Source organism: Mustela putorius, unplaced genomic scaffold (assembly GCF_011764305.1).
Source record: "Mustela putorius furo isolate JIRA1106 unplaced genomic scaffold, ASM1176430v1.1 tig00003845_pilon_pilon_pilon, whole genome shotgun sequence".
Lineage (NCBI taxonomy): Eukaryota > Metazoa > Chordata > Mammalia > Carnivora > Mustelidae > Mustela > Mustela putorius.
Genome location: NW_025421998.1, coordinates 20,860,720 through 20,874,622, shown reverse-complemented (window position 1 = coordinate 20,874,622; position 13,903 = coordinate 20,860,720). Strand labels below are relative to the sequence as shown.

The window sequence follows — 13,903 nt, the reverse complement described above, 5'->3', positions numbered from 1 at the left end:
ATTTAATGGTCTTCTCTTTGCTATTGGGCGTTTTTGCTTGGAACGAATACGTTCAGGAGCGAACAAGAACCCTGTCTTATTCGAAGCGACTTTTGCTCCCGCAATAACTGCTTTCATTTGGTTAGCAGAGGCTTGGACCCGCGGAAGGCTGCTAATTTGAAAAGCGTGACTATCTTGGAGAGTCTTCTCTCTGCCAGTTCTGCAAATTACGAGACATGGGAGTGAGTCTTCCGAGAGAGATTTTATTGCTCTGATTTGAGGAAACCTTATTAGATCACGCAAGGAGGACAGTTCAAAGGCAAGCGGCCGCTAGACGCACCAAGTTCTCTTAGAGGTCAACCCAGCTCCTTTTTTTCCAGAATCTCCCTCAGCCCAGGCAGTTAGGTACACAGTTTTGCATTAGGGAGTCTCCTCTTGGGCTTTAGTTAATTTAGTCCTCTAGTTAATGAAATACTCTCCCTTTAGCTGGTGAAAATATATACCTATGTTTTCAGTGAATATCAGAGCAGTATCCATGGAGAGACAGTCAATACCGACTTGACCTCCTTGTATTCGGTACCAGCTGGCTTGCAAATCTATGGAGCCATCAAATTTGTCTTGAAACCCAGTTTGAGAGCTGTCATTCATTCCGATAAGGACATCATCCAAGGCCCACTGGGCTGAATGCTTTCCTGAAATCCAATGAATAAAGGCAGTTAGAGAAAGTTTGTTATCCAGCCATATGAATATCTTTATGACTATGCTTTTAAATCAAATTGTCTAGGAAACCGACAGCAAATTACAAAGCATACGGTACAACGCGGCTTTAACTGTATGCTCTCAAGGCCACTGGGAAGGGTGGAGGGAGCAGAAACTTGCCATGTTGGGGTTGCCACCATCGAAAAGCTGTGGCAGGGGTCTTAGCCTCCCGTGGCAGGTCAATGGAAATGATCTGTGGCTCCAGAAATGACATGAAGTCCAACTCTCGCAGCAAATGCCAGAGTATCCCGTTGTCATTTGAATACTGAACAACAAGCCCTGAGTTAAAAGACATAAATCCAGTTACTTGGACAGCTTTCCTAGAGGCAAAGAAAGGCAAGGAACAGTATTTTTTAAATGGCAAGACTGCAGCAGAAACTTCAAATTGCATCTCATAGAACGAGGGCACATTCATCTAACTTCCTAGGAATGAATTAATAGACCTGAAGGCTCATCAATTCCTTGACAGTTTCTAGTGCACCAACTCCCAGGAAATGGAAGATGAAGAAGGAAAAAAAAAAAAAAAGAAAAAACATAAGCTCTTTTAAAGACTACTCAGCTTTGTATGAGTGATGAGTGGGTTGATAAGGGGGACATAAAAATCCACATGTATTTGAATTTTAGATTCTGTCCGGAACATTATCAAGTCTCATCTCATTATTATACACTCCGAAGAAATATCTCAATTTCCCCAGCACAAATCAAGTAGGGCTTTTTTCCTGCCGAAGCACCAGACAGTAAGCAGGGCCCAATATGAAATTCTGTTACATGGGAGGATCCTTTCACTGGCCCTTTATATTTGGTCAGGCTTTGGTTACTAAAGCTGAAATGAGGTCACATTACTAAATAGCAAAGCAGGGGGACACCTGCGTGGCTCAGTTGGTTAAGCGTCTGCCTTCAGCTCAGGTCATGAGGCCAGGGTCCTGGGATCAAGTCCTGCATCAGGCTCCTTGTTCAGTGGGGAGACTGCTTCTCCCTCTGCCTGCTACTTCCCCTGCTTGTGATTTCACTCTCCCTCTCTCTCTTTTTGACAAATAAATAAAAATAAAATAAAAATCTTAAAAGAAGTAAAATAAATTGCAAAGCAGAAAATTCACTCCCCTTCATATTAGTTCTACTCTCCTTTCTGTGTCAATCTTTCCCTCTCTACCCACCCCCATCTACCCAATGTCCCTCCTCCACCTGTTTCCATGGTGACATGATTTAGTGACCTGCACATTCAAGTTATAGGACCATCTGCACTGCCCCCGCTACCTCCCCTGGAAACTTTTTAAATTTTAATTAGTTTTTTTAAAAAGTAGGCTCCACACCCAGGATGGAGCCCAACATGGGGCTCTGGAACTCAGGACCCCGAGATCAAGTCTTGAGCTGAGATCAAGAGTCAGACGCTTAACTGACTGAGTCACCCAGGTATCCCGAAACATTTTTTATTTTAAAAGAGGGGACAGGGAATAGGTAAGGTTGAATGCAAAAAGAAAAAAAAATTGCTAATGATGGGAATCAACAGGATATCTACTTATCTATCTGTTGTTATTGATGGGAGGAGTAGAGGGTTTTCTGGGCATCTAACTGCCTATTTGTACAACTGGCACCACATACTCATAATTATGACTGGAGATACTGAAGTACTTTGAGTATTCACAGAAATTATATTCAGGAAAGTTGTATTTGTTACACTAATTTTGTTATATCTTAACCTTTTCAGAAAAAGGTTTTAAATCATTCATGAAATATATGATAACTTTCTAATTTCCCCATTACTGACTGTGGGAATATCTCAATCCCTTTATCATGCTGGGCAACAAAGAGTTTACTAAAATTAAATTTCAGGAACTATTAGGATAAAATACAGAACACAAAGACAGCCTTTTAAGGCTAATTGTTAGCACATGGGATTATTATCACCGCATCTGACAAGGAGGATGCCAGGAACAACAATGACTAATATGCAAAAAGTTAGAACTCTCGGGAGAATTAATCTTACTGTATTTAAAATAGAAGAAACCACCATTTATAATGAGAGGATAAAGACAGCACAAAGAATAGCAACTCCCTGGGGCGAGAGCATGACGGATCTAAGTGTAGAGATTGGCAGTTATAGCTTCAGTGGGTGGCTGTAGACCCATGAGTTGGAGCAAGAGAGTCACAGTAAAGTTCATGCAGAAAATGGAAGGTAGTCTGTTTCTAGTCTTCATTCTAGTTAAGCTGAGGAACTTCTGGAGGAACTCCAGTCTCCAACCTTTGATGTTTGCTCGAAATATGTCCTATTGGCTTTTAATATGAATTTGGGTGGCTGAGAAAGCCAGACAGTTCAAAATTTAGTTTTTCTTGTGGCTATTAATCTGTGTTGATATGGTTTATATTTAATAAGATGGGAAAGAGAGAGAGAGAGAGAGAGAGAGAGAGAATAGAGAATAATTTAGATTATTCTAAAGGTAGATTACCTTTAGAAAGGTACCAGAGAGGAAGCATCATGAGAATAAAATCTCATTGGCTAGTCCTTTCTAGTACCTTCTACTCAAAGTATGGTCCAAGGACCAGCACCTGCGTCACCTGGTAACAGGCCCTGCCTGTGGTGGTTATAAAACATGTCCACAAATTCTTTGACACTCTTCCCTTTAAAAAGTGGAGTTTATTTCCCCCCTTTTTTGGGGTGCTGCTGAACTTAGTAACTTGCATGCAATACATAGAATATGGTAGGAGTGACAGTGTGTGACTTTTGAGACTAGGCCATAAAAGGCTTTGCACATTTATCCTTGTGTCTTTCTCATGGATCTCTTACTCTGAGGAAAGCTGACTAACAGGTAGTAGGGATGGCGCTCAAACAGCCTATGGACAGGTCCACCCAGTGGGAAACTGAGGCCTCTTTCTACCAGCCATGTAAGTGAGCATCTTGGAAATAGATCCTCCAGCCCTGCTTGGGTCTTTCCATGATGGCCCCTTCTCCCGGCATTTACCCTGGCTGCAACCTTATGCAAAATCCTCAGTCAGGACCACCCAGCTCAGCTGCTCCTGAATTCCTGACTCATAGAAACCAGAAGATAACTGCTGTTTCTTGTGCTAAGCCACTCAGTTTTGGAGTCATTCATTATGCAGCATAACATCCCTAGTCCTGCTGACTCAGAACTTGCCTTTGAAAGCTCCCTAGAGGATCAAGTGTACATGAGAAGCAGGACTCAAGGGGTCCATATTCTGTTTTGTTTCTGTTTGCAGTACTTCTCAGTAGCTTTTTTAGGAGGGACACAACCAGGTCTGCAGAGATTAGGACCCAATCCCAAAGGACAATAAAGGAGGGCTTCCCAGAAGTCTGAAACAATGGGGGAATGCAAGAAAGGAAAACAGCAGTATCTCTATTTCATATAAATTGCCGAGCCCCATTAGCTGGGTCATATGACACACTGCACATCTGAAAAATAAAACCAAGCCATTTTAGCTCATCTCCCAAGTGTTTCGGGCATGTACCACATTTCTCTTTTTGAATTACAACCCCATCTACGTTCTGCCCAGTCTTATTGAAAATAGCCTAATTTTGATTTTAATTCCAAATATGTAAATTAAGGCTTCAGCTTGAGTAAGTTAAAAAAAAAAAATCTGTACTTTCATCAACTGGAAGAGATTGGTTCAAGGATTTAGGCAGATTGACATTTTAACAACCAGTTTTCAATAAAAGACTGAGAAATGCCTGTGGGATGTGAATTAAATGGCTAGCAAGGAGTTCAAGAAAACAGCTCAAGGGTAGTAGAGAAAAAGTTGCTTGTTCCTAAATGGGTCCTCAGAGAATCTACCCGGCAGGACAAGCAACAGCATTTGTAGTCAGAGGCTAAGTGTCGAGCAGAACTTCATCTCTATGACAGGTAGATGTTTCCTAGTCTATTCTGGTCAGTTTTTAATTTTTTTTTTTAAGTTCATATCCAGGGATCTACAATTTTTAGAAGAGTCACGCACACAATTGTTACACAGTTCCAACCACCCAGTATTTTATAGTAATTTTATTACAGAGGTTAAAGAAAATGTTAACATGCTCTACCTCTCCAATCAGAAAATAAGATCGTCAGGATGAGACCCTGTCATCTGTACACCTCAAAGTTCTCACCTCTGCATGGGCCGAGCATGTGTTCATACTTCACACATACTTCTGTGTTTTGAACTACTTATTATTTTTGTGGGTCGAGCTTGTAAAAATTTAAATCAGATGATGTTGTCCCCTGGGTTCAAGGCCTTCAGCTGGTGTTCATGACCCTGGACTCACACCCCATCTCCCTACCATAGCTAGCAAGGCCCCACGTGCCTGGGCTCCTGCCCCTCATTCTCCACGAGTCCCAAGCCATACCAGTCTTCCTTTTGTTCTCCAACATCACAATTCTTTTCCACTTCGTGGCCTCTGCTGCTGCTTCTCATTGGAAAACTCTCCCTGGCCTCGTCATGTTGCTGGCTCCTTTCCATCCTTTAGATTTCAATTTAAATGTTACTTTCTCAGTGAGCCCCCCTCCCAGACCGCTTTATCTAGATCACATCTCTCAGCCCACAGCTGTCCATCTCATCAGCTTATTTTTTTCCGTCTAACCATCAATCTAACATCTTGCTTATTCGTGTGTTTTCTGACTCCTCTCACTAGGAGCGAAGTGCCCTTTGAGGCCTGGTTTTTATCTGCCGTGGTATGAGGGCCACTCTGGTTCTTCTTCCCCTTTTGGCCTGTGGTGGTTTGGACCTCTAGTCCCCTGTGACACACTCTCTCTTTCCCTCTGCTACATGGCGGGCAACATCCAGGATCTACCCCGCATCCATCCTTGGTGCTAGAAGGAGAACCTCAGAAGAGCCTCGATGAAATGTAGCAGAAAGAAGAAATCTTTCCTTTCCGAACCTATTGAGATTTCGAGGGCTGTTCGTAATAGCTCATCGCCGAGCTCATTGTGACTGCTGTGTCAGACATTTGGGGACACGGTATCCACAGCCTAGAACATGTGTGGCTTAGAGCAGACTCTTGAAGAGACATTTGTTGAAGAGATTAGGGAACACAAAATGGGTCTGTAGAAGTTTCTAGATTGCTGCTTCAGTAAATCAATGATCTGGACAATTACTAGACTAAAAGTACTAACATATTCAGAAAAAGTCATGAAAGCTTTTAGTCAGCAATAATACGGCTGAGGACATGTCCGATCAGTTATTGAGCTCTCAGCAGCTCCACTGATTAACAGGGATTGTTTAGGCCAGCATGTTACACACAGTCATGCCTGAGATAATAACAAACTCAGAAGCTACACAACCGGTCATGTCCCATTCATGAGATCAAGTTTTGGAGGAGGCCCCATCTGAGAAGCCCAGGGGTTTTGTGCTAGGAAAACTCGCCTTCAGAATTCCTTAGGGCATCCCCAGTCTGTAGGGCTCCAGGAGGCTACTAACATATGCTACAAGCCTTTTGCATTTCTTTTAGAACTGAATCACGGAAGCAGAAAATGGCATGGAAGCCTAGAGAAAACAGAGATCTGGGCAAGGAGAGACGCAGGATGTGGGTGGTTAAGGCGTCCATTCTGGAATGAGCTTCTGTAGTTTGAATCCCTGCTCATCCACTTAAGACTACATGATCTTGGCTAGGTTACTTGATCTACCTGTACCTCACTTTCTACATCTGTGAAATAGGACTAATAATACCTTTGGCAAAGAGGTATGATGAAGATGAAATGGATTAACAGATAAAACACTTGGAACAGTACCTTGAATATAATAGGTGCTTAGTAAAATTTAAGGTTTATCACTGCCAAGAATTGTTCCTTCTACCAAAGGATGCTAGTACCCCCAGAACCTTTATGGGCACGAAGTAGAGTCTGATGTGCGTTCAGTAATGCCCTTGCAAACAAGCTTCTAGCCCCACACTAAATGTAAAAGGTTCTACTATTTTTTTCTCCTTATTGAAAGTTATAAAGGAACAGCATTCCTTAAAATGAATATACTCTGACCACAAACAAATACTTAGAACAAAAAAAAAAATATTCTGACATGATCCATAAGCTTTTCCAGTTTAAGGACCTAGATAAGGGGCCTAAAAGATCATGGCTCTATGCAGCTAGTCATTTAATGATGGAGAAGAGAAGAGAAGAGAAGAAATGATTCAGGGTATCTCAGCTTACAAAATCCTGGCCAAACTTTGGGAAGAAAAACGAGTAATCTACCCACAGTAACTATAATTTCTAAGGAAATACAGCAACTTACCTTCATTTCTAGCTCTCGGTTTGATGCAGGTAATCCCTGAAGTTTTGCTCCCAATTTGTATATAAAACTGAACGAGTCTGTAAGGGAGGAGGGGAGAAACTCCAGTTTACTTACAAATAGAGAAGAAGAAATTGAACTTTTGCATTTTGACACATTAAAAAAAAGCTTCTGTAATTCCAAAATAGTACGTTTAAGCACCAATGGCATATGAGAAGTAGAAACTACATAGATTATATAGCGACCTAATTCTGTAACCATTTTAGAAGTGGTTACTTATTAACCACTAATTTTATACTATAATAATGATTTAAACAAAAAGAAACAGCTGAATTTTACTTCAATGTGAACTTTGATGTAATTGAGTGTAATCATGGAAATGCTCATTCCTTAGATTGAGATAATACTGTTCTTGGAAATTCAGGATGAGGAAAAATCTAACCTTATGCTACATTAGTTTAGGGACACATAATTATCTATAGTACTGATTTAGAGTCAGAGGTTTAATTTTTCACAGCTGAGGGGCACCTGGGTGGCTTAGTGGGTTAAGTCTCTGCCTTTGGCTTGAGTCATGATCTCAGGGTCCTGGGATCGAGCTCTGCATCGGGCTCTCTGCTCGGCGGGGAGCCTGCTCCCCGCCCCCTCTCTGCCTACTTGTGATCTCTCTCTCTCTGTCAAATAAATAAATAAAATCTTAAAAAAATTTTTTTTTCACAGCTGATACTCAGTGTGATGTAAATTAAGCCTCAGTCCATAGTAAACCAACAGAGAGGGCCTATGCAATAGTTGCTCCTCTGAGAGAACGCAGAAGGAAGGGGAAAGAGATCAAAGGCAGAAATAAAACAGGACATAGAACTCCAGACTTTAGTGATGACAAGTCTAGAAGTTCCAAATAGTTCTTCAGTTTCTTTTCTTCTGATTCTCAAATATTTTAACTGACAATAATGAGAAAAGCACAGTTTCATTTTAGGCGTGATACGATTTCATTTGACCTTAAAACCAAGCATTTATTTATTTTACCAGCAGGTGTCAGTGTAGGTATTTAAAATTTCTGGAGCAGTTTTTAATAAATGAATACATAAAGTTTCAATCAATGGAATACATCATTCTTGGACACAGAATTTAAAGTTGAAGCTATAAGCATAAAAGAAAACACTCTTCATAGTAACACAGAACTTTAGAAAACCAAGCAGACATACTTTAGACAGACTTTGGTGATGTAATGAATTGTGGTTTTGCAGAAACTAATGCATTATGCTATTTAAGTTATGCTGCATTTTTTTACATATCAGAATGTATATAGAGAAACCTTGGATTATGTAAATCCTCAATAACAGTACAAAGAGTTTTAAGTTAGACCAAAGGCATGGTAAATACTATGTTCATGGAGAAGTATACAAATAAACTCTACCTGATATTCCTGGTGTCCAGAGGGACAGTCCTTGCTTCCCTTTTCCCGGGGCCATTGAAGTAGAGAGATTTGCCATCATTAAGTGTCCCACAGCCAGTTCCAACCTGGCCCCCAGTTATTTTGTACCACAGAGGGCTGAGCTTCCCCTCAAATCTATCGAACATCTCACTGTGATTAGGGACATTAGACACACAGGTTCCTTGCGCGGCTTCCGAGAAAAAAAATACATAGGAGAGAGAGGCTTTGTTGAAACTGTTACATGTAAGAAGGTACAGTCAGAACATGGGCTAAGAAAGCATTTTCACAGGTGTTAGGGGCACACGAAACCACATGGAAGTCTGTATCCCACAATTGCCTGTCTGAAATACAGCCACCACTACCATCACCAAAAACATTATTCCACCTCTGTAATTTTTTATTCATGTGTAAAGAGACAGTAGGAAACACACATTTCCATGGTTCTTGTTACCAAGAGGAGGTGGGCAAACTGAAAAATAGATTTTGTTCATCATAAAATTTGCTCCTTTGTTGTCCCTCTATCAGAGGATCAATAAGGAGAGTTAATCCCTGACTTAAAAAAAAAATACCCTGAAACCATGAGTGGCAGTACTCCCCACAGAAGGCCTGCAACGACATATGTTTGTCTTTGGTCACAAGCCAGATGAAGAGCAGAGAGCTGAAACTCTGGGAATCATCCTTTTGAAGTTGTCTCTAGGAAACACTCTAAACAAAATTTTGAAGCTTATAACATTTTCTTCAATTTTACTCTTTAATCTCAGTTCCCTTTTTATTTTTGCTTGTAGCAATAGCCAAGGGTGACTGTGGTCAGAAAATCTCTCTCTTGTAAAGTTTTCTTTTGGCAGCCTTGGATTTATCATTTCAGGCACTGACTTTTACTCTGCATGTGTAAAATTACAGTTCTTATAAAAAGCACTGTAAAGAGCACAGAGAGTCCCTTGCAGCCAGTGGTCAAGGAAGAGCTTAGGTCTGAGTGTTAGAGAATGACTTGCCAGAGTCTGAAGCCTGGCTTTAGCAACTCCTCGCTGTGTGCCTTGGGAGAGGTACTAAGCCTCTCTTTGCCTCAGTTTCCTCAAACATAAACAAGAAAATAACAGTATGTACTATGGAACAGGGTTTTTGTTAGAATTCAGTGAGATGATATAAAATGCACTTACTACTTATAGTGCCTGCATAAAGTAGAGCTGAAAGCAATGTTAACTATTACCACTATTACTAATAAATTAATATCTTTTAGGGAGTGAAACTGGTGTTACCTTGTATTTTTTTCCTTAGGTAACTCAAAACTATAAAATATCTCTCAGCACCTCCAATGCCTGGGTGGCAAATTCCTACAACTAGGACTTAAAGAAGAATCATCTTGGAATATATTTCCTTGGAAGAAGCAACATGAAAGGCAGTAACTAGAGATGAATATTTTACAAACAAACCATCAGACACATGCCTGCAGCCTTACCGGTGTACCCCAGGTCACAGAAACACACCCCTGACACACAGTCTCCGTGGCCACTGCAGTAACTGGGACAAGGCTCAGATATATATACTCCATCCAAACCAAAGGGAGGCACGTTCTTCTGTGAGCTGCTCTCCTGAATCCATCGGAATCTGGTTTTACTGTTGGGGAAAACAACACATGTGTCTCTTACACCAATACCACATGCAAAAACACTGAAACAGAGCAGTTCAGAAAAATTTAAGAAAGGTTTCGTGTTTGACTGGACACTTAATCTTTATAATAAAGTGTCTCTCACAGAGCTTTCTTGAAACTTGTTGATTTCCTCTTCAGCCTTAATGTTTCAACACCCGGAGAAATCAGGTACAAAAGATTATTGACAGCCAGACACCTATTATACATTATAGCTTGTATATGTTCTATCTCACATGCTTTTTTTAAAAAAAAATGTATAGACCTTCCTTTTTCTTTTTTTAGATTTATTTTATTTATTTATTTGAGAGAAAAAGCAAAGGGAGAGAGAGAACATGAGCTTGGGGAGGGGCGGTGGGAGAGAGAGAAGCAAACTCTCTGCCAAGCAAGGAGCCTGGCATTGGGCTTGATCCCAGGACCCCGGGATCATGACCCTAGCTGAAGGCAGATGCTTAACTGACTGAACCTCCCCGGCACCCCCCATCTCATATGTTTTTAGTAGTAAAAACCAGAAATGTATTCCTTTTGCATAATTAATATATTACCCTTCCATTGCATTGATTTTATGGGCATTTTCAGAAGAGGCTATTTAGGAATTTCTGAGATAATCAGATAGAATATTCTTTGTTGAGACACATAAAGGGACTCTGGCTATTTGCCACTGACATGATCCTGGCAGGAAAGAGTTAACAAGTTTGTACTGACCGTGCTCCTCCCACCTGTTGCCTTCCTCCTCACCTCCCAACTTCAAATCCCTAAGACTGCTCATTCTACTAGCTCTTAGCAACGAGATAGGCTGCCAATACTGGTGACTGCCAATGAACAAAAGAGGGACCTGGTCCCAGTGCTTCAAACCTTGGAACACCAGTGGGCTGGGCTGCTGCCCGGTACTTCTTCCCCCACAACAGTCTTGAGGCTGCCAGACTAACTCTGGTCTCAGTGGCTCTCCAGTCTTTGTGAGCCTCTCAGCATATCTCTTTCTTCTCAAATATATGGAAACCTGTGCACATCTCTAATGTCACACCTCTTCCTTCTCAGTTCTACTGACAACAAGGAAGGAAGATGGATTAGGTTATCTGGAGTCCAATTAATTTCACTGCCAATATTTATAGACTTTTGAGTGAATCCAGTTTCTTTGTGAACAAGGGTAAAAAATCTTAAAGATTAATGAAGACTGCTTGAGAAAACTATAGACAAAGTTGGTTCCTTCTTCTCTCCATTATTGTGGAAATAATATGGCAGAGTCAGAATGCATTTCTTTCTAGCTCTTCGAATAGCTTTGATTACTTGGCAACCAGAACCATAAACCTGGATTTTTCTTCTTCATTATTCTAAGTTATCTACTCCTGGCAAATTTGCGAAATGTGACCTACAATATTTTTTACTAGGTTCAAGTATTCAGAGACTAATCACTCATTAAGGCAAGTCTTAGCATACATTTGTCAGCATTAAGAAGAAGGTGAACACATCTTCAACTTTCCTCTACCCCTAAGTTCTCCCATTTGGATCAGATGAGAGTATCTCTATCAGCTGCCCTCCTTCATGAGAGAAGTGGGCTCTGGTTGAGGCCCAGAAGCTTTCAGAAGGTTGAAGAATCCCACTTTTAAGTAGAATTCTAGAAGCTTTGGTAATTTGATAATGAAGAAGAGCAAGTGAAACCCTTTGACTCATCTCTGTTTTTTGAGGTCCCCATAATTTTCATAACAATGAAAGAATCAGGATCTGGTGTAGTCGGACCAAGGAGGCACCCCCAAGTCTAAGGTTCCTATAGACCCAAGAAGCAGAGTTTGCAGTTAGATATTTGAGAATGTGAAAGACCTCAGGAGCTGAGCTTTAAAGAATCTATTTTTAAATAAAGAAAAAAAGAACAGGGCAAATCAAAGTGATGAGTTATTGGTTAACAGGGCGAGTCCTGGACATGATGAATCATAGCAAGGAGTCCTAGCTGAGAGCCCACGTTTCAGAGTAAAAGGGCAAGAGATTGTATCTAAAGGGGTACAATCTTTTAATATCTGCTAGATGTTTTTTAGTTTTTTTGTTTTGTTTTGTTTTTACGATTTTATTTGTTTGACACAGAGAGAGACAGTGAGAAGGGGAACACACGCAAGGGGACTGTGAGAAGGAGAAGAATGCCTCCTGCTGATCAGGGAGCCCAATGTGGAGCTCAATCCCAGGACCCTGGGATGATGACCTGCAATGAAGGCAGACGCTTAATGACTGAGCTACCCAGGCACCCCTAGATGGTTTTTAGTTAGTAGGTGCAAATCAAAGCAAGAAAGTTTTTACCCATCATGACATAGGCAACTTTTGCTTCATTTAAATTTTTCCCAGTTATGTCTGGTTCCTGATGCCTACTGCTGCCTGTCCTACTCTCCCTTGCACTGTTTTGGAATTGAGCACAAATAATTCAGAAACTGAGGGTTGCTGGAATAAGAGGAAGAACTAGTAAGAGATTCACTAAAGAAAAAAACTGTAGACATGGAGAGACCATCAGAAGAAGTAGGCCCAAGTGAGGTGGGTGCTTGACTTCTTCCCTGAAAAAACAAGTGGTTTCTGATGGTTAAAGTTATCATGCCTGTTTCTTGAAATGTCTTCTAATTCCTTGCTTAAGAGCTATTTTTTATAATAGAATACTTTTCATCAAACTGTTTCTGAATCTTTGCTTGAAAACCTCTTCTTATACCAGCAAAAATCTACTGTGCTTGGGATCCTACATGCTCCTAATTTAAACACTATGTTACAAGAGACCCGGCATGCAGGGAATTTCCTGACTCCGCACCATGAATTCATCATTCTCTCTACATTGGGATATTTGCTGCTCACTACTGGAATGGCTTTGTTAACTGAAGACTGAATAACTTTTATCCTTGGACTAGTTCTTTTCTGGGTACTCATACTCCACACAGGAACAGTATGGTGGAACAATGGAGAAGGCTAGTCAAAGACAAGCAAAGTATGATGCTGTCCACTTACAGAATGAACCTCCAACTGAATCTAGCTGCAGGAACCAGAATGAGTCTGTTATCCATTCCCGTGTGCAGAACCAGGCCTCAAGTGTATCTTACCTTTATTTACTTTTCTTAAACATGAAATAACATGTAATTTTCAGGCTATAGCAACAACAACAAGAAGTGGGCCAAAATTGAGCTAATAAGCATGTCTAGATTCCATATAGTTTGTCCTTCCTAAAGTAGAAGAGATGAAGTCTTAAAATTATTAATGCTATTAATGTGTGTGTGCCCATGTGTGCACGTGAAATCTGTGCCTTTTCAGGGAGATACAGCAGAATGCAGAAGAATGTTTTTTTGCTGAACGGCACTGAATTTATTTTGGAAAACACATTTTAAAAAGGGAGGTATCAAAAAAAAAAAAAGGGAGGTATCTTCACTGTAGGTCATCACCTACTTTTGGTCCTTATTCCTCATTCAGGATCCCTTCATTCAACTGGCATTTACGAAGTGTGTCTGGCACACCAGGCATAGTGCTAGGGCAAGGTGTAGGATGGCAAGCAAAACCCAGCACAGTTCCTGCCATCACGAAGCCTGAATTCAAGTGAGGAAACACATTATTCAAACCCCGAACAAAGAAATGTCCATGTGCAACCCTGTTTACTACTGTGATTGAGAAGGACATAATGCTAGAAGAGCATCTTTCACCTGACAGGAAGGATCGAAGGAGATGAGGATTGGGGAAAAGATGAGTTTAATTTTACATAATTTTACTAGATATAAACCACAGTGGGGCTTGACCATTCAAATCATTGAACAAAACTTCCCCTTTGTCTTGCTTTCCCAGATGAGGAAGAAGTTTTAGAAGATAAGACTATATCTGACTCCTTTCCCAATTACTTTTGTTCACAGGATGCCTGAGTGACCAGGAGAATAGGA

At 40.8% G+C, this 13,903-nt stretch overlaps 1 protein-coding gene across 3 annotated transcripts in view; it reads right to left on the bottom strand.

Moving 5' to 3' along the window:
• RELN (reelin) overlaps window positions 1–13,903 on the bottom strand; it is a 495,439-nt gene that overhangs the window by 86,784 nt on the left and 394,752 nt on the right. For all 3 annotated transcript variants that reach the window (XM_004739578.3, XM_004739579.3, XM_045089693.1), the window contains exons 29-33: window positions 9,828–9,985; window positions 8,354–8,561; window positions 6,946–7,022; window positions 859–1,017; window positions 483–671 (exon numbers count right to left, since the gene is read on the bottom strand). In XM_004739578.3, coding sequence (XP_004739635.2) covers window positions 483–671; window positions 859–1,017; window positions 6,946–7,022; window positions 8,354–8,561; window positions 9,828–9,985 — 791 coding nt within the window. The remainder of the gene's footprint in view (window positions 1–482; window positions 672–858; window positions 1,018–6,945; window positions 7,023–8,353; window positions 8,562–9,827; window positions 9,986–13,903) is intronic.